A 22,906-nucleotide genomic window follows, 5' to 3' on the forward strand; every position below is an offset into this window, starting at 1 on the left:
TCAGTTATCCTACTGCCGTTCAAGCCTCTCCCAGGGCCAAGAACCCACAGGGCTGACCCCTTCGTTCCGCTGAGGGGCAGCTCGGATTCCGCTTGCTCCGGTGCCTGGGCTGGCTCGGGGCGAAGCCAAGGGGCTTTAGTAGCGGCACCGCGACAAGTGGCTGGCACCCCAGATGGGACCCTGAGGAGAAGCCTTGAGTCTCCGTGGAGGCTCTTGTCTTCCCTCTTTGTGGTCCCCGTAAGGATTGGCGGTGCTTGCACCAGGCGCGAGCACCGAAGAGTTTCAGATCCAGGGCAGTCCCACCGCTGCGAGTCGAGCAGCCTCTTCGGAGGAGCGCTCCTCGCAGATCCAGGAGGCAGCTTCGTCGGCAGCACTCCCGGCGAAGTCTTCTGTGCGCTGAGGGTTCCCCAAGACCGTAGGTAAGTACCCTCCGTCGGGGGCACGCGATCAGGACCCCCTCTCCAAGCCACGGGGGAGGGCTCCGAGGAGAAGTCTGCGCAGGACCGGGGGGTTAACGCTTTTGTTCTCGCTCCCGGTTTGGTCGTGCCCAGGCGGTTTTCAGTTCTTTTCGTTCGGGTTTGTTTCGTTCGAGTGCTCCTGCCAGCTCTCGAGGGAGGCTCGGAGCTGGGGGAGAGTCGGGTTTTTGGGGACGTTGCGTGTGCCGCGCGCCGGGAGGATCAGTGGCTTTAGCGAGTGCAGGGTTGCCCGGTTTTTAAGTTGCGGCAGTTACGGTTTTCTGTTTGAGATTTAGTTGGTCCGGTCTTGGGTGAGGGTGGTTTTTCAACATCGGCGAGATGGGTGCCTCGCTTTCGACCACCCAGAAAGGAGTTTATTATGTTCTTGTTAGAGTTTTGGAAGAGAACAAGGTTCAGTTCTCCCGCGGTTCGTTAAAAAGGCTGGTGCGGTGGCTTTCCGTGCAGTTCAGTAACACGTCTGAAGAGCTTGTAAGGAACCCCCGTTACTGGGAGGCGATCGAAAAAAAGGCGGCCAATTCGGATAAATGTCCCCAAGATTTTATGTTTTTGATTGTCAAATTTAAAACGATCGCTAACAGCTCTCCCCTGCATGAAAAGCCAACGCGACCGCCCGCCCCAGTTTCCCGTTCCCCTTCTCCCAATCCCCGTGTTCCTCGGAAGGGAATTCTGAGGAGAGCCGCAGACCCTAGGTCTGCCAGCCCAGGCTCTCACCAGAACTCCCGGTCCCCCAGCCTCAGCAGTCTTGTCCGGACTGCTGAGGAATCCTCGGGTCGCCCTGGACAAGCGGCCCGGGGACGCAGCCCTTCCCCTGTTTCCCCACGTTGTCGACCAAAAGTTAGATTTAATCTTGCTGCGTCACAGGAGCCACAAGATGGCGCCTGCGACACACAAGATGGCGCCTGTTCGCGCCGTTCTCCTACCCCTCCCCCGCATCCCCCTCCCCCGAAATCCAATCCCTTCCTTGACCCAACCCCTTCATACCCGCCCAACCCCTTTTATCTGCCCAACCCATTTTACCCCTTGGTCCCTCCCACACCCGCCCCCTCTGTTCCCTCCCTTGCTCCACCCATGGCGCCTCCCACAACCCCTCCCCCATGCCCGATGTCTCCTCCCTTTGTGGTCGCCCAAACCCCGCCTTCGGTCCCTCCCTTTTCCCACGCTGACACTCCTCCCACTCCTGCCCCCTGGCCCGCCCTAGGGGCGGAGCCAGGCACTTCTCCCCACCCCGGAAGGAGGCCATCTTGGAATAATAGTTCCCACGCTGCCTCTTCCGGTTCCCACGGTAAGGAACCGGAAGACAACAGCAATGGAAACCAGGAAGTGCATCTCTCAGCTGCGCCTGTCACCTACCGAAGGGCTCGCGGGGGTGGCGAACCAAAACCGAATTGGCAACCATTTTCACAAACTATAATTCGAGATTTATGTAAGGCGCACAAAGAGTTTGGGAGAGAGAGCCCGTACTTCCGCGGCCTCCTTCAGGCAGACCTAGCAACTGCGACAACCCTTCCTGCAGACTTAAAGCAATTATTTTCTTGCCTGATGACACCGGCTGAATTTGAATTATGGCTTGCTGCGTTTAGGCAAGCCCTGCGGGAAGAGCTGCCGCACCTGCCACTCCCAGCAATTGATGAGGGAGGTAATCCCCTTACTGTTGAATTGCTGGGAGGAGAAGGTTCCTTCGAGTCCCCTCAAATTCAGGCACTGCTCATTCCACCAGCAGTTTTGCCTAGGGTGCGAGACCTGGCCTGCAAAGCCTTTTTCACGATGCAGCCTCGTGCACCCCTGCCGCCGTTCACCCAGATTAGGCAAGGGGACACAGAATCATTTGTAGATTTCGTGGACAAGATGACTAGGGCTTTAGAAATACAAGTAACGGACGGGCTCGCCCGTAAGAGAATTTTGGAGGAGATTGTTTTCGCTAATGCTAATAATGTGTGCAAACAAGCGATTTTAAGTCTCCCTCCAGAACCCCCACGGACTCTACAGGTGATGCTGCAAGTTTGCCAGCAAAAGGTCCCTTTCCTGCTTCAACATATGACCACCGCAACCAAGCAGGGAACTCGGCAGGTGCATGCTGCGGAAGATGCGACTCTTCGTCGCCCACAGGTCCGCAAGCCGGCAGCGTCGAACCCAGCCAGGGCACGGGTCGAGTGCTACCTCTGCCATGAAAAAGGGCATTTTGTGAGCCAATGCCCGCATAACTTGCTGGCAAAGCCTCGGCCGCAGCAGGAGGACTCCCAACACAATTCAAAAAACTAGGGGGGGAGTGCGGGCCCACCCGGCATGATGACCCCAACAGGGTGGGCAGTGCAGAAGAGAAGGCAGTCAACGCCTTTGGGGGTCACTGGACTAAGACAACTATCTCGGACTGGCATTTCCTTCACCCTTCCCAGGAGGGAACTTTCCCGGACTTGACGTTAACACCATTTTGTAAACCTTACAGGTTGAGGCTCACTCACAGTGCACACCTCAGAGATACCAGCTGGTACCCAGTTCGCGTGGATTGCGAAGACCTTCTGGACTGGCCTTTTCAAAGGAAAGGTAAGTTCATTGTTGTTGGGGACTGTAAATATACTCCGCAAGACATTGAGGTATACCCGGGGACCTATAAGGGTGACCCCAGGTTCCTCAATGTCTGGCTGCGTTCCACTCATCCCCCAGCTTTCCACCCAAAGGGACAAATAGTGGCCCAGGCAATTCCACACACCAGGCCAGATCAGTATCAGGTTTACCCTGAGGAAAGGCCACTTTCAGTCAACGCAGTGCATCGGATCACAGAAGAAAAGCCCATAATACAATGTACGATGTCCATTGGGGATGAGTCCGTTAATAAAGGTCTTCTTTTTGACACAGGAGCAGATGTCACGATCATTCCCACCCGGGAGTGGCCGTCACATTGGGCCTTGGAGGACGCGCCGGCGAATATCTCCGGAGTAGGGGGTTTTCAATCGGCTAAGAGATCAGCGCGCATGGTGAAATTCACGGGGCCGAAAGGGCAATTGGCATATACGCGCCCTTTCGTTTGCAAATATGAACGGCCCCTGCTTGGTAGGGAGCTCATGTCCCAATGGGGGGTCACAATTAGTATCCCAGACCCCCCTCAGGTTTTTTGCCTAGCGGTCACTGAGGAGCGCCCAATCCTCAAACTGAATTGGAAAACGGATAATCCAGTGTGGGTTGACCAGTGGCCGCTATCCAAGGAGAAATTAAAGGCGCTCGAGGAGCTCGTGGAGGAGCAGTTACAGAAGGGTAATATCGTGGAAACGAATTCCCCCTGGAACTCGCCCGTCTTCGTCATTCGAAAGAGTGACGGAAGGCGCTGGCGCCTCCTTCACGACCTTCGCCAAATTAATAACGTTATAGAGGACATGGGATCCCTCCAACCAGGAATGCCATCCCCTGCCATGCTGCCCCGAAATTGGAATCTGGCAGTTATTGATCTGAAGGATTGCTTCTTCCAAATTCCCCTACATCCGGATGACGCACCGCGTTTTGCCTTCTCGGTGCCTACCATCAACCGAGCGGCCCCAAGGAAGAGGTATCACTGGAGGGTTCTTCCCCAAGGTATGAAGAACTCCCCGGTGATGTGCCAGCTGTACGTCTCTTCCTTGCTGCGTCCTGTGCGCGCAGCCGCGGAGGAGGTTATCATCCACCATTACATGGATGATATCCTCATTTGCGCCCCAACAACAAGCGAACTGGATAGAGTCCTCACACGCGTAACAGATTTGTTAGTTGCTGCAGGGTTTGAGCTGCAAGCAGAGAAGATTCAGCGGATGCCACCCTGGAAATACCTGGGGCTGGAAATCGGACGGCGGACCATTGTTCCCCAAAAATTGGCTATCCGGACATCAGTCCGGACCCTTGCGGATGTCCATCGACTCTGCGGAGAGTTGAATTGGGTGAGGCCCTGGCTGGGTCTCTCCACGGAGGATCTAGCACCCCTCTTCGATTTATTGAAGGGGGGAGATGAGCTTAGCTCTCCCAGGGCGCTCACCGCGGAGGCAAAGAAAGCACTGGAGAAGGTACAACAGGCGTTGTCATCACGCCAGGCGCACAGATGTGACCCCGGCTTACCCTTTCGGTTCGTGGTGCTGGGTAAGCTCCCGCATCTTTTTGGGGTCATTTTTCAGTGGGATTCGAACACCACACAGCATGACACCAAGGGCCACGGCGGGAGAGATCCACTGCTGATCATAGAGTGGGTCTTTCTTAGCCACCACCGGCCCAAGAGACTTACGAGGCCACAAGAAATCATGGCTGAGCTGATCCGCAAGGCACGTACGCGCCTTTGCGAGTTGGCCGGTTGTGACTTTGAGTGCATCCATCTCCCCATCAAATTATCCTCGGGCCAGATCACCAAACCCATGTTGGAAACTCTGCTTCAAAATAATGAAGCTCTACAATTCGCTCTAGACTCTTTTACGGGCCAAATTTCAATTCATCGGCCGGCCCACAAATTGTTCAATCTGGATGGAAATTTTGAATTGGCATTGAGGAGTGTCCGAAGTGCAAAACCACTCCAGGCCTTGACCGTTTTTACAGACGCGTCCGGGGCTTCTCACAGGTCAGTGATGACCTGGGAGGATCCCGAAACTCAGCAGTGGGACAGTGATGTTGAAATCGTTGAGGGTTCGCCTCAAGTCGCTGAGTTGGCCGCAGTCGTCAGGGCATTAGAGAGATTTCCCGGACCGCTAAACATAGTTACCGACTCTGCCTATGTTACAGGGGTAGTGTCCAGAGCTGATCAGGCAGTATTACAGCAGGTTTCCAACGACGCGCTTTATGCGCAGCTCTCGAAGCTTATAAAGCTTGTGTCCCACCGAGAGCACCCCTTCTACGTGATGCACACAAGGTCGCACACCGATTTGCCAGGGTTTGTTGCAGAGGGCAACAGGAGAGCAGATGCTCTCGCTGCTCCTGTGACAAAGACCCCACTGCCTGACATATTTCAACAGGCACAGCTCAGCCATGCTTTGTTCCATCAGAATGCACCAGCCCTGGTCCGCCGATTTCGTATCACCCGGCAACAGGCCAGGGCGATTGTGGCTTCGTGCCCATCGTGTCAATCCCACTCCGTGCCGACCATGCACGCCGGAGTCAATCCCAGAGGGCTGGGAAGTTGTGAAATCTGGCAGACCGACGTCACCCATGTGGCGGCGTTCGGGAGACTCCGGTACGTGCATGTGTCCGTTGATACCTTCTCGGGTGTAGTCTATGCCTCCGCACACGCAGGGGAGAAGGCCTCCCACGTCATCCAACACCTCATTCAGGCCTTCTCTTTCATGGGCATCCCCAAGGAAATTAAAACAGATAATGGCCCTGCGTATACTTCCAGGGAGCTTGCAGATTTCCTGCAGCAATGGGGAGTTGAGCATAAAACGGGCATCCCTCACTCCCCCACGGGTCAGGCCATTGTTGAAAGGACCCATCAGAACGTCAAACGGGTCCTTCAACAGCAAAGACCAGTCCTGAAGGTTGAAACTCCATCAATCAGATTGGCAAGGGCACTTTATGTGTTAAATTTCCTAAATTGTTCTTATGAAAAGCCAGATCCGCCAGTTGTGCGGCATTTCAATAGCAACCGCGACTGGGACCTGAGTGAGCAGCATCCGCCGGTGACCGTAAGGTTTCCCGAAACAGGGAAAGTGGAGGGTCCACTGACGCTTTTGACGTGGGGGCGCGGGTACGCCTGCGTCTCCACTGATGCCGGGCCGAAGTGGATACCCTCCAGATGGGTAAAGCCTTATATCGAAAGAAAAACAAAAGTCCGGGAAAACGAAAAGCCTCAAGTCGCCTCCGCGGCTTTCCGTCGCAGAAGACGTGAGTCCAGTGACTCAGAGGAAGAGGAGGAGCAGTCAGAAGGCTGGGAGGACCCCTTTTTCTGTGATTTCCCACTTTGTAACAATTTGTTTTTCTGAGTTTCTGTTTAGATCCGTCCAACCATGAGCGCCAAGACTGCCATCAGTTCAGCCGTCCTCTTCGCCAGTCTCCTGACCATCGCCCAGGCGTGGCTCGTCCCCCAGCCACAACAGAACGTCTGGACTGTCTTGGCCAAATCACTGGGCCAAGACCACATATGTCTCAACCAAGCGAGTGCCGCGAATCCCATGGCATCCTGCCTCGTGGGGATCCCATTTAAAGATCGTGAGATGTCCAAGATGCTTCTAGGTTATGCTCAAAAACTTAGACAAGAAGCTGCTAAAATGGAGCATAACCTAAAGCATGCCCATTACATCGTCGCGTGGTACAATTATATTAAAAGTCTTCCAAAGTTAGAAAACGAGCCTCAGGAGCTGGAGCTTCTAGGTTCCGCCAGAGCCGAATCTTGTTTTCATATCCGCAACGACCACGTCCAGCGTCACCACCGTCATTTTGTCTCCTCCAAAGCCCATTTTAATACTCATTGGTGCAACGCTGTGTCCTTTAGTTATCCTCCAATCCCTCCCCAAAAATCAGCCCAAGTCTTTGCCCATCCCCGCCAGCTTCCCAGGGGAACATTCTTGATTTGCGGAGACCACGCATGGGCAGGTATCCCCTCTCACCTCTCCGGAGGCCCGTGCACCTTTGGGACCCTCGGATTGTTTTCACCCAACAAATCACAAATTTTGGATTGGGTTACACAAAATTCTACAAATGGTGTACATCTATTGGCACACTCTAGAAAGAAGAGAGAAGACTACTCTCTCAAAAAATTGGCAGACGATTGCGATGAGGAAATTATCCATTGGAGCAGATCTAAAGGCATCGCAATCACAGTATTTGCGCCGTGGGTCGCCATTGCTAAGACCCTCGGAGAATTAGGCCATTTGGAATGTTGGGTAGCTAAGCAATCCCGTTTGACTTCTAGGGCCCTATCAAACCTCCTGAAAGATGAGGAAATTACGAGGCAGGCAACCCTCCAGAATCGTGCAGCCATCGATTACCTCCTGCTCCTCCACGGTCACTCGTGTGAGGAGTTTGAGGGGCTCTGCTGCTTTAATTTGACATCTAGGGCCAAGGGGACTCGCGAGGCACTCAAACAAATGGAAGACATGATAGGAGACATCAAGCAAGAATACGGGGACTGGCTCAGTAATTTGTTCAAGGGATGGGGAATCTCGGGTTGGACGGGATCGATTCTTAAAACTGTTCTGTTAATTGTTTTTGTGCTTTTTGTTGCTATTGCCAGCCTTGGACTAATGAAAAAGATGTTGCAGAATTTGATTTCTTCCTCCACATCACCACCCAAAGCTGAAGTCCACCGAGTAGCCGTTGAAGTAGGCCCAGAAGTGTTCAAGGAAGAGGAGGAAAGCTTCGTTGATGAGGACGAGCAGGCTGAACAGCTTGAAATCACTGTGGAAGAAGTGCGCAGCTTTCCTCGAGAACAATGGCCTACTCAACAGCAGTGGTTTGCAGAATCATACCCACGTTCTGAACACCTGGTGGACCCCCCTCAATTCGGACATCTGAGATGGGACTCACAGGGTCAAAAATAAAAGAAAAGGGGGAGATGTGGTGGTGTGGATGGTTGGACTTTCCCCATTTCAGTATGTTAAACCTCAGTTGGACTCCACAAAGAAAGTTGGGACAGTGTAAGCAGGAACAAGCAGGTGCTGTGAAGGACTGTGACAAGGAAAAGAAGGACAGACGAGGGAGAGGATTTAAAGAGAGAGACTTAAGGAAGAAGGAGAGGGTGCTGAAAGAAGGATATAGGAAAGAGGGTTTTGAGACAGAGAGAAGTTGAAAGATATATGGGTGGTTTACCAAGTAGGAAGGATTTAGATATGTGAAAAAGATGAAAGGCTGGTGGGTCCTATATTGTATGTTCTGTACAATGCTGTATGTTCTGTACACCCCCCCTTAATTGAAATTCATAAGTTGCTACATCCTCCCTACAAGTCCCTATTCCTAGCTCCCCTTGGTCACATGTTACCTTTTCCCCTCTTCCCGCCACTGTGTTATCCCTCCCCTATCCCCTAACTGGTTCAAGGCTTGCAACCCTTCCCCTTATCTCCCAAGTGTCAAGTTTCCATTGGTTGCCACAAAGAGGGACTCCCATTTCTCCTCCCCTACCCCGAAAGCATATAAGCTGGTGCATTTCTTTGTTCGGTATCCAGTTCAGCCTGGTTCCACTTCGGTCTGGACAGTGCTCTGTTGGATTAAAGTTGTGGTTCCTCTGTCTGGCTGGCTGGATCCTCCTTTCTCGCTCTTAGCGCGTCGCTTCAGTTATCCTACTGCCGTTCAAGCCTCTCCCAGGGCCAAGAACCCACAGGGCTGACCCCTTCGTTCCGCTGAGGGGCAGCTCGGATTCCGCTTGCTCCGGTGCCTGGGCTGGCTCGGGGCGAAGCCAAGGGGCTTTAGTAGCGGCACCGCGACAGCTACTGTTTTAAAGAGTACATTGGTAATGATTTAGAAGAGTGGTAGTGTATTATCAGATAGAATAAACTGAAGAGTATGCCTACGTGATTAAGAATTTTATGATGTACAGTATTAATGTGCACTACTTAGAATTCAGGGTGATAAAAATCCATAGTTGCAACACTCACACTATTTTTTTTTGTATTTAGCAATGTGGTATATTTTCAGAATTAAATCAATAGAGGTATTTGCACAGCAATGCTTTTGCTGTGTATCAGTGCAAGTGGAAATGCCAAAACCTGATGATAAAGAGGTGAACCACTGTGTTCTGTGGTGCTGTGAAGTGGAGCCTTTATGGGGACAGCAGCAGCAACAGACAACTGCAATACTTCCCACCCTCCCATAATCCATGAAGTTTTAGAACATTGTTCTCTCTTGCACTTTGGTCTACATGTAGGAATTTTACACCACCTGTAAAGAAAACCCTCCCACATGCAGTAAGTTATTACTGCATGGTACTACTTTGCTTTAGACCAGGCAAAGAATCATTTAGATTGGCATTGGTTTAGGTATTTAAGTTTGTAGTACTTCAGAATACTGTTATTTCAAGATGATGAAGGTACTTAAATCCACTGCACTAGAGCACAGACTCAAAGAAGTTGGGAAACTTGGACAATACTAAGCACAAGCTTTGAAAAACCTCTTAGTACCAGACTTCTCCCGCTTCCTACAGATTAGGCCTCCTGCTGACTATTTGTACTTTTTAAATGTGTAAGAGATTTAAGCTTTAATGTCTGCACCACAGTTCACTTACCTTTGAAACAGCAGTGGTAATTCTGACTTAAATATTGTGATGATACATTAATAAATATGAGCAAAACTCTTTGAAGTTGAAAAATATAATGAGATTTAAGTACATTCCTTTTTGTCATGATTAACCTGTCAGACATTTAAGTGCTGAAACACTAGTTTTGGAATAAAAAAAAAAAAAGGAGAAATGCCAATTAAGGTAATAAAGAAACCAAGATCCAGATCAAATAAGCAGAACAAGCTACTAAAATAAATACAGGGGGAAAATACAAGGGACAGAGCAGATCAAAATCTACAGCTCAGAAAAATGAGAAGAAAAAATCTGAAACAAATGCTGCTGGAAATCGGAAGGGCGGTTAATATGCTCAGAAACACCTTTGCATAAGATCCAAAGTGAATGCGTATTAAGACAGTGTGTCAGAGAACTGTGGGCAGCAGTTTAACTCTCACAGTCTCAAACAGATCAATGGTGCTCTGTAAATTCTTGTTTCTTCTGACTCTAAGAGGAGCCTACAGCACTAACTCAGATAGATGAGCTCAAGTACCTCTGGTGTTAGGGGATACCTGAATGGAGATTTGCAGATAATGGTTTTGATCTTATCTTGATACAGACTGAACAAAAAGACTGAGACTGGGCAGAGTCCCATAAGTGAAGTAAAAATATTTCAGTCTGCTGGAGTGGGACAAGATAGACTTGCAGGAGAAGGTAGAAGGAGAGAGGGCAAATTCGTGGACAGCAAGCAGAATAATCTTGGACACATGAATACACCCTATTCCAAATCCTGGAATGGATTACAGATGCTTAATTTTAATATTTCCCCTTACAATAATATATATCTGCAGATTAAAGGCCAAAAGCATATATCTTCGTTTGCACAGAAGATGAGAATCCATCACTGCTGGTGGTCAGCAAAGTACTCAAAACAACAGCATTCTGTGTGGTTAATCACCCACCTGATCAGACAGAGAAAGTAAATCCACTGTAATGGCTCATTTAGTCCATCTCTTGTTCTGTTTTTTAAAAACACTTGGGCACATATAACTAAGAACTGTATTGTCACCAAGAGCATGAAAGCCCAAATCAGGCTGCTTGGCATTTCCTAAATTCTCAGGATGTGATTTCTCAACCTCCTAAAATTCTTTCAACGCAGCTTCTGTGTTGTGAAGGCCAGAATTTATGTCTTTTATTATTGCCTTATGGAAGAGAGTAGGAACATATTTTAAGTATTTATTATCCTTCTTTTGAGGTGACACTTTCAAAAGCTTCTAAGAAATCGTAAAGTAAGAAAAATGTCTCTTTGAACTGGTTTTGTACCAGCTTAGGTTGACTGATTTTTCAGAGACAGCAATAGATTTCAGCAACATGAAAGGCTTGACTGGCGATGCCAAATAAAAATTATTTTTAAAAACCCACAAGCTGTTTGTTCTAAAGTTTTCATTTTGTGCCCAACAAGTTGATCTCTGTCCTTCAAGGTAGTAAAATACTGTGACAAGCCAAGAACACATAGTTCTTGTCTCTTTTTTTTTGTTTTTCTTAATGAGAAGCCAAGGAAACACACATGACTGAGAGGAAACCTGCAGCCTTGTAAGCAGGAAGAAGCAAACTCCCTTCTTTCAGTATCACAAAATGTTTTTTACTACTACCGTGGACTAAAAAGCCTCTACAAAGCCTCTACAAAGAACTGTAACATTGTGAATGCTTAAAAAAAAGGCAGAACTTTGGAAAATGAAAACATAAGAGAAATATATACCAAAATAAAATATTTTTAAACAAGATGATAGAAAAAATGAAATTATACTTAAAATGTGGGGGAAAAACCTTTTGCAAACAGAATGAAGGTGAAGCTGAAAATAAGCACAATATTAAATGGGAATGACAGAAATTAGTGATTCAGAAATAGTGAAGATACTGTTTCATATTCATTTAGAAAGGAATTTCCCTAAAGGTTGGACAACTTAGAAGTAACAAAAGGTTTATAGAAATAGCTGTTCCTAAAAAGCAGTCAAGGAAACATTTGAAAAATGTGCAGAGTTGTAAGTCCATCAGCCAGCCCAGCTGCTATGCATCCTAGGGGATAAAAGGTATTTGCTGTGAAACTTCCTGTAGTGCTGTCAATGAAGCTTGAAAAGAGGGACAAATACTGGAAGACTGAAAAAAAATCGAATATGACCTCTTTTTTCAATGAAAGTATAGAACGCCCTTTGTAACTGCAATTCTTACTCAACCACTATGTATCTTATTCTAGCAATGCTGTATAGCAAGTGTGCTGTGTTCCAGAGACAAGGATTAAATTGCTTTTGCTTAGAATTTTCAGTTAGTTCATGAAGGTGTGATGCTGACAATGAAGAGATGCTTTGTGAAAATGAACTTTTGAATGAAGACTGCAGCTCACAGAGAGACCGTTCAAGGCAGTGAGTAGAGCAAGAACCCTGCACAGACAGCCATGCTTTTAACACCTGATGATCTGTGGCATGGATGCACTGTTGGCTTTCTAGATGGTTTATCACATGTTCTCATAAAAGTCATTATTTGTGTGTGTGTTTTGCAATATGTCTCTCATGTAACACAAGGAAGTGCCCCTCTGTTTCAGTTTCATAATGCATAAGACTTGCACATTGGGACCTTGCTTCTTGCTGGTGATTGTGTCAGGGTACAGATTGCACGGGACCTTCTGGGAGTGCAAAGGTGGCACAAATGCAGCTGTGTCTAGCAGAGCTGCAGCATTGAGGGTGAGCAAATTGCTCTTGCATCACAGGACAGACCATTGGTTTTAATGAAAATTGCAATCTGGATTTGTTTTAAACCATCCTATAGGTATCTGCAGAGTGTATGGGAATGGGATGCGTGGGAGATTGGACTACAAAGAATTTTTGTCATTTTAATCTCAATAATTTTAAAATAGTCCTTTAGTACTTTTTGAGGCAGTTCTTGCTATTTTCTTTTTTCATTTCAAAGAATTAATTAGAATACTTTATGCCACTCAGTGAGCAAGAAAACTATATTCTCCTTTTCCAGTTAGGTACTGAGGCAAGGAAGCCTTAATGTTTTTTGCAGGGTTTCTCAGAGAATCCCAGCCAGTCTGTTCTGCCCAGACTGACAATTAAGACTGAAGCTTATGTTAGAGGCAAACCATATAGGAAAAGGATCCTGGTGTGAAAAGGCTGAGTGTCACTGAGCTACTGGCAGTCTTCTCTGGAAAGTTCTTTTTCCTTGTCTGCTCTTTATAATATAAAATTGTATTTATCATTGCTTTCTTTTATCATTACTGGAAGTCTATAATTTCTACATCCCTTGTCTTCAGTGTGCTTCACAAGAGAGTTATAAATACATCTAAATTTATTTGGTCGACTTCTGTGTTTATACAGTTCCCACTGAAGTGAGGTCACTGAACTAGAGAACTGACTCTCCAGCTGGTTCTCAAACCCTTGTAGCATCTCTCTGTCATTCTTGGCATGTGAAGCGTGACCTCTTGTCCCACGGTGGCCAGGCATATTACCAAGAGGTTTTATCATAGTCACTTACTCCACATTTAATTAGTAATTTATTTTTCTTTCACAGCTGTGCATCTACATGGCAGTTTTATTTTTCATTTCCATTAATAACTCTATGGTGTACAGATAAAAGCAAGAAACCAAAGGTCCCTGTAAATGCTTACATTTCTGGAAAACTATAACGTGGGGGAAAAAAAAACCCTGAAAATTACAGTCAGATTTTATGTACTCCTATTCCCCAACTGAATTTTAAAAATCATGGGAACCAGCTTCAGTCACTAAGAAGTATCATGTGCTGAAACCTCATCACATCGACACATCACCAGCTAAGTATAGAGTAAACTTCTGGATGCAATCAAGTGACCCATGGCCTTGGCAAAGATCTAGCTTGAAGTCTCAGGGGGAAATAATTTCTGGCTTTTAATTTAAGACAAAGCCGAAGGAATTGAGCCCTTCAAGTGCTACAGTTAAAACCCAGAAATCCCATTTTGATTTGAATAGTGAGCTTCTCAGTTGCTAGCAGGTATGTGTGTAAGAGTTAGTGAGGCACAGATTTCCTGCTATTTTGCCCTTAATGTGGAAAAATCAATCACTCTCTTTAAAAGGCAGACTTCAGATTAAGCATGCAGTGCTCGGCCCTTATGAAAAGGCTCTCTTTTTCCAAGACTTTGATAAGAAGAGGAAGTTAAACAGAATTTTAGCCTTTTTTGTGAGTACTTTTGAAGTGACTGAGGACCTGATTTTCATTTGCATCAAGGCTTCTGCATTAAGCTTCAAGAACCTTAAATGGGCATAAACTGTAATTAGGACCAAGTCCCTTGTCTCTCCTAGCTTAAGGTATGTAGCGACTCTGAATCTTTAATGTCTATAGATTCAGCTCCAGGGGAGAACCTCTGATGTCCAGAGATTCAGCTCTAGGGAATAGTGACAGCCTGGCAACAGCCCAGAAATACGATTAAACAAAAGTCTGTCCTCTGAAACCCCTAGAAAATCATTATGTTAAAAGCATTAAAAATTTATTATTATTCTTTATTTAGGATTCATATCACAGATAAATATGAAACCATCTATTATAGTTTTCAGTTAGTGAGAAGAAGCCTAATAATTTTCATATTTCTTAGATAGTTTCTTATCTGAGTATTTTACATTGATGATACATTTACTGTTTTTTTTTTTTCAGAGGTATTATTTGTACATAGGTGTATTAAAATATGTTAGTGAATAAGGTTCAAAAAGAAAAGCTATAGCTGCTTTAAATTAAAGAATCCAGTTTACATGTTTTCTTTATGATTGCAGTGAGTGCATAATTTCAGCAGGTGTGTGTGGGAAAGTGATCTAATGCTCATATAGTGCCTTGTGATCCTCAAATAGAAAAATTATAGAGAGGCAAAACCTGACTTTAACTTTAAAACCATAAATAGAATGTTCTTAAAAGGGTAGCATAAGGCAAGAAAATAAGTTGTTCCTATAGTCTTAAAATTCCTGCACCTTAATTCCCTATACATTTGTCTACCTATATTGCATTCAGGACCATCCTTGATATTCCCAGTCTTTCAAGGGACACCAGTATTGTGGCTAGCAATATTTGGAGTTTGCTGGGTCAACAGCCAGCCACTGCCACCCAAAAAATGGCACAATTTATGTCCAACTAATCACCCCAAACGGCACAATTTTATCTTGCTGTTCTCTCCTACCTGCTTATTGCTGCAAACCCAGTAAGAATGTAATTTTCTTTGAGACTCCTTTTTCAGATGCAGACAAAGTTCCTCTGTGGATTTTTCTGTTACTGCCAGGGCATTGGCAGGCAGGGAAAAAAACCAAAAAAACCCAAACCAAACAAAAGAAACTACACCACCAGATGAAAGGCAGTGTTGCAAATACCTCATTTCTGTGGGCAGCCAGGTTAAGAAAAGAAGCTTATAAGGCCTGTGACCATCCGGCTCTTGGCCGTGAGCAGCCCAGCAGTGAGAGGAAGGAAAAGACCAATAATACTGAGCTGTGATTCTTTGGTGCAAATCCTGTGCCAAGACATCTGTGTCCTGAGCAGAGAGAAAGGGAACCATTTTGGTGATTTGTCTCCTGGGTTAAGGGTAAAATATGTCACAAGAAGGATGCAGGATATCCTAGGGAGTTCTTACCAATTATAGTCCATGTAGTAATGGTAACACAAATTAAGGTAGCTTTAGTACACTCATCAAAATACTTAGCAGATGTAAAAGACAGAAAAGGAGATGCCTGATGTCAGCAACCTTGTGGTGTCTGGTGCAGAGGACAGAAAAGGAGTCTCCCACATCTTCTTCTCCTTACGCTGGTTCCAGAGCAGCAAGGTGTGTATGTATAAAAAGTGAGGAGGGCACTTCTGTTTGGCACAAGAAAACCAGATAGAATTTCCCAGCTTGTGAAATAAAACTGAAGAAAAGTATTAGTCTAATAATGGCAAGTATAAAATGTAAAAAATAGTATCTGTATTATTATATTTATTTTAAAATGTCATGTTGATATATGAACTAAAGATTAAAAAAAAAAACAAACAGGTATTCCTAGGCCCACAGATTGTGGAAGGTGGGAAAGTACTTTTGAAATATGCTTTTCTTGCAGTACTCTTCCCTGCATATCTGCTAGGAGGTAGGTTATTGGAATAGATGAATCTTTGGTCAGGAAAGCCTTTTATCAGTCTGTTTGTTCATACTTCAGTTACTGACTTTTAAAGTTGGGTGTTTCATACCGTAGTCAAAGGAATTATTCAGTAAAGCTCCCTGTGATGGCAATGGTAACATATATCCTGCTGTTTATTTTCGTCATAGAAAGCAACAACTATATTTTAATTCATAAGCACATGCTTATTTTACATAATTTAAGTTATGTGAAATGGAGAGATAGAGTACCATAACTAGAGATGAACTGTAATGGGTATATAGTTACATATCTGAAATACAGGCTGAGTGTGAAGGAGTCGCAGTTTGATTTACTCTTGGAAGGAAAAAGTATATGCTTTTCTATCACCAGGTTTTTCCCAAATGTCACATTAAAAGGTTTTTTAAAGCATCACTTATTAATTGATATTGACACTCGGTACATAAGCCTTTTAGACATAACTGTAGTCCTATATGGGTGAAATTGGTGGATCTGAAAAGAAACCAAAGGTTCTGATGTATATGTATGTCTGTTTAATATTTTTATGATTTATATCCTTTAGACTTGAAAACATAGTCAGAAGTATGCTGAAATGAAAAAAAAAAAAAATCCTGGAAACAGAAGGCAAAAGCTGAAATTTAGTAACTGTCACTAATGATTCCAGATTGGATGCTTTCATGCATAGCCTACTAAGCCAAATGAAGGTGCCTAACAAAAAAATGTCACTGAATTGAGAATGTTAATTTTTCAGGAGATGTTGAGTTGGTAGTTGTCTTTTTTTATATGTTTAGCTAGGAACACACACCAAAGCATGTTCCAAGTTATGTATAAATAACTACACCTTTCCCCCATGCAGAGAGAGCATGTCTCACAATTTGCACTGGTAAAATTCAGGATGACAGAATACACACAGTATAAAAGCAGACTATGGAAGAAGGACTGTTTTGAATTTTTACATAAAAACTTCTGTCTACAGAAGAGAGAAGGAAACAAAGCTTTTTAGGGGCACTCCTAATTGAAAGTGGCTGAATAATAAAGCGTACAGAATTAGAAGTCCTTTTTACAAAGCAATAGAGAGAAAAGATTCAAAAAGTGAGGGGAGACATCAGTGGGAAAATCCTGGATATGTCTACTTGGGGTTATTCCATTGGATTAGTTTAGTCATTCACTGAAATTGTAGTAATTAAAGAGATTAAACAGAAGAGCACATATACTACCTTTTTTTCCCCAGTCAAGGTGGTTTTCTTATTAATCATACAGTCTCTACAACTCTATGTCTATATATATTAATAAATCCTCCAATATTCCATGAGGTTATTCCATAATTGTTTTTCTAATGGTGAATTCCAGGATGTCCACTAGAAATTACAGAAATTTGGAAACTGGACTTAAAATTAATCCTGCGATTCCTGTGCTGGCATCTGCTGATTTGCCAGCGTCACCTTTGACTGCTGACAGGCAGTGTAGGGGACGCTGCCATGTCCATCAGAGTGTACACACACTGGCAGTGGGCAGCACACTGGCTTGGCAGTGTAATTTCATCAGGTTGCTGAGGACATGGGAGTATTGTTAACAGAGAAGAAGAAAGATGAGGACTGAAAAGCAGTTTTTTCTGAAACCGCTGCACATGATAGGAGATGTGCTTGTAGACTGAGCCAGCCAGCAGAGCTCCTGGGATAGGTGGTGAAGCAAAACTCAGATGTCTGAGCCTCCTAGCAGATAGAAAGGTAAAGGAAACTCCCAAGAAATCCATGTGCTAGAAGTCACCTAAGTGTTGCAGCACCAGAGCAGCAGTATGAAAATTGCCCCCAGTGCAGAAGAAATAGGTTGCCCTTGCTCTTTGGGGTGCTGGCTGCCCCCACTTACTGCCTATTAGTAGTTAACCAGGTTGGGGCTGGCAGATCAGCTTCTGGGCTTGTTGCCATGGAAGATTGAGATGTTCCTTTGAGCAGTGCTGCTCTACCAGGTGTATACACAGGAGGAACTGGCATCTCTTCAGAAAGCAGAGGAGAGAGATTTGTGTCCACTGATTTTTGGGAGCAACTTTTCTGCTTCATTTGCTCTGACAGTGCCTTCTCAATGTTTGGATTAGTGACTCGTAGATGGAACTAAATGTAGCACTTGGGAAGAGCAGGACTGACCACTGCAATAGTCCATGCACATGCATGGCAGTCCATGCAATGATTATTGCATAGCATCTTTGCCTGGCTTTACCTCAGACAACAGCAGAGTTTGGAAAAAAGATGTGCCAATGTGGTTGGCACAGACACTGCTTAAAAACATTAAAATGCTGCCACCCGTTTCAAGGGCTAAAAAAGGAATAAAAAACTTGCTTGCTGGTATTCTCAGTGAGAAAAGTAACATACAACACACAAGAATGCAGAAAGTACCTTGATGAGGCTTTTGGAAGTAAAGCATAAGGATGGCAGTAACTACACAGGCTGGCGGAGGCAGTGGCAACAGAAGCTGCTCCTTAGTGAAAGGTGGACACTTCAGAGAAGTTCAGTGTAATCTTCCCTTCTTCCTACATCCACTTCTGTTTTAAAATCCTAATTCAGCTGTAAAAACCTTTAGTTCCACTTCCTCCACTCAAATGAATGAAAAAGACTCTTTAGGCAAATTCTGATCCCAATCCCACTTATGTAAAACAAGATTAACTTGGTTGACTTTAATGGCATCAGTTCAGGCATACTTTACTGAAACCCATCAACAATTAGATCACTTGGCTTAAGTCAAATGCATAAATAACTAAGGTATTTCCAGTGCTTTCTCTGTAACCTGGATTCATTTGGCTGTCCCTGGAGTTAATCTAAGCCCTGAGTTCAAAAAACCTGGATTTCACCCAGAGGTGTTCCATCAGCATAAATCTGGCCTAAGTGATACCAGAATAATCTCTACCAGCTGAGTGAACCATGCAAGCACCTTTCAACCTCAGGTTTGGGGCTCTCACTGCACCTGTCCACTCCTCTGCTGAGGCTGAAAGGGAGAACATTTCACCAGCCATGGAAAAACAAGAGAAGAGAAACATTTGCTATTCCTAAATAACTACATGGAAAAGCACTGCTTAGAAATAACTCTACACACATCCTTGCATAACTATCCTTTGTCTGTGAGCAGGGCTAACTTGTAGTGAACTCCTTGATGTGGGATTTTATTTTCAGACCACTGCAGACAGATTTTTTTTCAAAGCAACAACTGTACTATTTGCTGCATACCACAGCTGGTTTTAGAAAGAATTGCCACAAAATATAATTTAAAAAGGACCTTCATGCAAGACCCACAAACTTCTAAGTATCCTTACCAAACAGTTCATATTTCTATCACAAAGCTCTATTCCATTTTTCTCAAATAACAATATTATTATATAATTCTTTACTTCAGTAGACATCAATGTTCTGTTCTTTTCCTGTGTGTTAATGGGAAGGGAACAAGAGGTTGCTTTGATTCTAGTCTGTCTTGTCTTTATCTGTTATACTTATCATGCAAAATAGATGCAGGCTACTGTCGGATACTTGAGCAGCTTTCTATGCACATTTTGAAAGTAGTTTGCCCAGACAGCTGCATATGAAACAAAGGATGGGAAAATCATGGCCCAAAACTCAACTGAAGACATACCTGGACTGAGGCCCATACCCCCTTTATGACATAAAGTAACATCATTCTATTTTCAGTGGAGCCCATTTTCTGTAGATAAGGATGTGGCCTTAGGGGTCCTCAAGTTGCTGTTGCTGAGAAATTTTGTATGGAAACTAGAATGGGAAAAATATTCTAATATCCAGCTTCTCATTTGATTGTACTGAAAATTAGTTGTCTCCCTTCATTAAATGTGAATCTAAAAGGTGAAAAGTGGCTGATTAAAAAAAAATTTTGCTATATCCACAAGCATCTCTCTGTCCTGAACCCTGGACATAGAAGGTTTTGCATAAGCCTTGCTTACCCAGTCTGGTAGCAGATCTGCTTCTGCACATGAACAAAATACACTCTTCTTAGTCCTTGTTATGACCATAAAGAAAAAAAAATGCATTTAGAAACTCAACATCCATTTTAACCCTCATCTAACTGTAATCCCTGATTATTGAATACCTTCAGATATGTGCATGCAGCTTCTACTGGGTGAATTTAGGCCTTAAAAAGGCTGGAAGGAACTCCAGCATCTTGTCTTTTTTGTTTCGTTTTTTGCAGATGTGCATGCCAACTTTTTTTTTCTTTTGAGATAAATACAAGCAAATATATGTGCATATTATCAACAATGTTATTTTATGTAACTCAGTATTTACCTTTGTTTATATACTATATATAAGCACACAGAGAATTTTCTAGCAGAAAATTTAAGATGACAACTGAAAAGCTACTTCTAGGAGAAATGCATATTTTCAAAGATGTGAAAGCACTATTTTTGGGAGCAAAGCTCTAAGCAATGTATGTCATTTTCTCACAGACCCCTTTCCTTTTGTCCTCCCTCCTTTGCCTTTACTGATGGTACTTCACTATAAAACACAGTGCTTTAGGGTAGACCTCAAAGCCCCAGTTCCCACCAACCTCTTCCTCCCTTATTCTCAGTAGCAGACGCTACTGCAAGGTTACTTTGTGATCAAGAAAAGAAGTTTATGCAATGCCCCAACTCTGCAGCTTTCAACTGTTCCTCATTTTTCCAGATTAGTGCCTTAATTAAGTCCAAATGTTTTTCATTTTCTCCCTTATGGTCCCTTCTGTGAAACCTGATGCTGGCCATGGACACTGTCCTCTTGTGACCTTTTCTCTTCCTGTTCCTGCTGCTGGCTGGCTTTTAAATTGTGAGCAATTGTAGGAGGGTGATGGTTGCACACTTTTTTTGTCTCTTCACACACACAGAGGGCTGTTCACTCTGCTGCTGAAGTCAGAACCAGTCAGGACTCCACCTTGTTTTTCCCCTTTTCTATGAGGCAGAACTGAGTGAAAAGAAAACAGATTTTTAGCTGGTGGATAAAGGAGTTCATACCATCCACTTGAGTCACCCTCAGTATAAACTCTTAATACAGTGCAACAGTAATTTATCACATTGCATAAAATAAATGAGGTTTCTTAAGTCCAGCCATTGATTTCAAGATGATTATTTTTAGGGAGCTATCTTGCAAGTTCAGCCTGCAATTTCACGTGCATTATTTTAGCAAATCACATGGGTACCTGTGAGGGCAGCAAGAGAGCTCAAAATACTCAACACAGAGGAAAGAGTTCACTAGAATGGAAACACAGAAATTTTAACTGACTCATTTAGAAATTTACCTGTAACAATGAAGTACAAATTTTGCCAATACAGTATGTCAACAGAGCTGAACTGAAGATAACAGAGGAAAATTAAATTAGCTAAGAATCTGGCCCGAGTGATCAAGGAAAGAGAAACTAAAGAAAACAAAAAAGGGTCTCGTCTTTTTCTTGTGGCGTGAGTAGCCCCAGTTACTGGAACTACACTGATGTAAAATTGGTTTATGTAGCAGAAAAATCAAATCATATGTCAATTGGAATTGCATGACTGATGGTAAACATAAAAATTAAGCATGAAAACCATGCTTAGAGACAAAAACATTGCAATGGGAAAAGGATGGCAGTAGCATCCTCAACAGCATTTATCTGCAGGAAATAAAAGAGAGAACTTCTGACACTTATATTTTATCTTAAAGCAACTCCATGTCTTGCTTTTCAAGCAAAACTTTGTATCACTAACTTCATTCCTGTATATGAGGTATAATAGGATTTGTAGAAATCATGCAGATGTGTCCACAAAAACTGCAAGTACCAGAAGATGAATGATGTACAGAAACAGTAATTGTTTACATTTTCCGTGCAAGGTTTGTTCATTGTTCCCCTCAGGGAGACAGATGTGCAGACTGTATGTGCTGAGTGAAATGAGTACCCCTTCCTTTTTGACACCTTTAAAATTATTAGAATTAAATCTATACTTTGCTAAGTGAAATGTTTCAATTTAATCAAACTGTGCTGTCATGACCATACTTACATTAAGAGTTTAAGAGCCCTACTTTGCCCTCAGCTAATCCCTCACATATGAGGTTTTCATGGTTAAATTGTCTCCTGTGTAAGTAATCAAGTACATATGAACTCTGCTGCTAAAGAAATTGAGCACAAGTCAAAATCTCTAAGAATGAATTGCTACAAACAGTGGAGTTAAGGACAGGAGGGGAGCTGGCCTCAGTCATCAGGTCCTCCTGATTTTCTCTTACCTTGCAACTCACTCCAGTGAAAATCTTAAAGATGAACAATATCTGCTTCTGTACCAAGAAAATGCATTCAATCTGTGTGCTCCTGCTGCCACACTTTCACTCTTCTAATCATTCTCATAATTATTTTTTGAAAAGTGAACACCCATCATCATATATTAGTGCTTGTCCATGGAATAAGATGCAAGACGTAAAGGACAGCATCACTGTAAAAGTTTCCAAGTGTCTGGAAAGTGTGCCCAGCAGGAATGAAAAGGGCAATAAGGGAATTTCTACTTCAGAATACTTTTTTGTAGGATCGCTGGAAAATGTTGCAGTCAAAAATCGGGGAAAGAAAGTGGAAGAGTTCCAATATTTAAGGAGGTTAGAGGTATACTAACCAAAGCAGGACTACTATGAGTTTTAGTATTAAAAGTTCACAGAAAGAACGTGGTAAAGAGGCAAGATTTAAGCGTTTATGTGATGAACATACACATAAAGGGAGCATGTGAACAATTGCAAAGTTGATTAATAAATGAGGTACAGTTCTATAAAAATTGAATAAATGCCTAGGAAGATAGTCAAGAGGTCAGGTAGCCCACTGCTTTACCCACTAATAGGAACTATTTCTAGATGACTTCTGACAGTTTCCTGTCTTTCCTAAAAACCTCCGTTGATGTAAAATCTGTGATGTCCCTACTCACAAACAATATATGCTAGCTTTCTACTACTTTACCACTGAAAATATTACTTAATGTTGTAAATTTTTTTGCTATAGTCTGATCTATGGTTTTTAAAAAAAGCAAACCTCTCATTTTTATGGCATTTTTTATCTATTTGAGAATAATTTTCATTTCCCATCACAGCTCCTTTCCCTTCTATTTTCTGTGTTGTTTATGCTGTGCAAGTGTTTCATTTTACTTCCTTTGGCCATATTTTGCAAATAGCTTAACCAGTTTGTTT

The 22,906-nt window shown here is 43.8% G+C and overlaps 1 protein-coding gene and 1 long non-coding RNA gene across 2 annotated transcripts in view; one reads left to right on the top strand and one right to left on the bottom strand.

The window, feature by feature from the left end:
- The first annotated feature begins 2,623 nt into the window (after positions 1–2,623).
- LOC134559695 (uncharacterized) lies at positions 2,624–8,812 on the top strand. Its single transcript, XM_063414759.1, has 2 exons — positions 2,624–3,017; positions 6,410–8,812. Exon 2 carries the CDS (start codon positions 6,422–6,424, stop codon positions 7,952–7,954), a length of 1,533 nt encoding a protein of 510 aa, XP_063270829.1. The 5' UTR covers positions 2,624–3,017; positions 6,410–6,421; the 3' UTR covers positions 7,955–8,812.
- A 4,438-nt stretch (positions 8,813–13,250) lies between these two features.
- LOC134559702 (uncharacterized) overlaps positions 13,251–22,906 on the bottom strand; it is a 39,341-nt gene continuing 29,685 nt past the window's right edge. The window contains exon 3 of the long non-coding RNA XR_010082569.1: positions 13,251–20,680. This is a non-coding gene — a long non-coding RNA (uncharacterized LOC134559702). The remainder of the gene's footprint in view (positions 20,681–22,906) is intronic.

Source organism: Prinia subflava, chromosome 1, assembly GCF_021018805.1.
Source record: "Prinia subflava isolate CZ2003 ecotype Zambia chromosome 1, Cam_Psub_1.2, whole genome shotgun sequence".
Classification (NCBI taxonomy): Eukaryota; Metazoa; Chordata; class Aves; order Passeriformes; family Cisticolidae; genus Prinia; species Prinia subflava.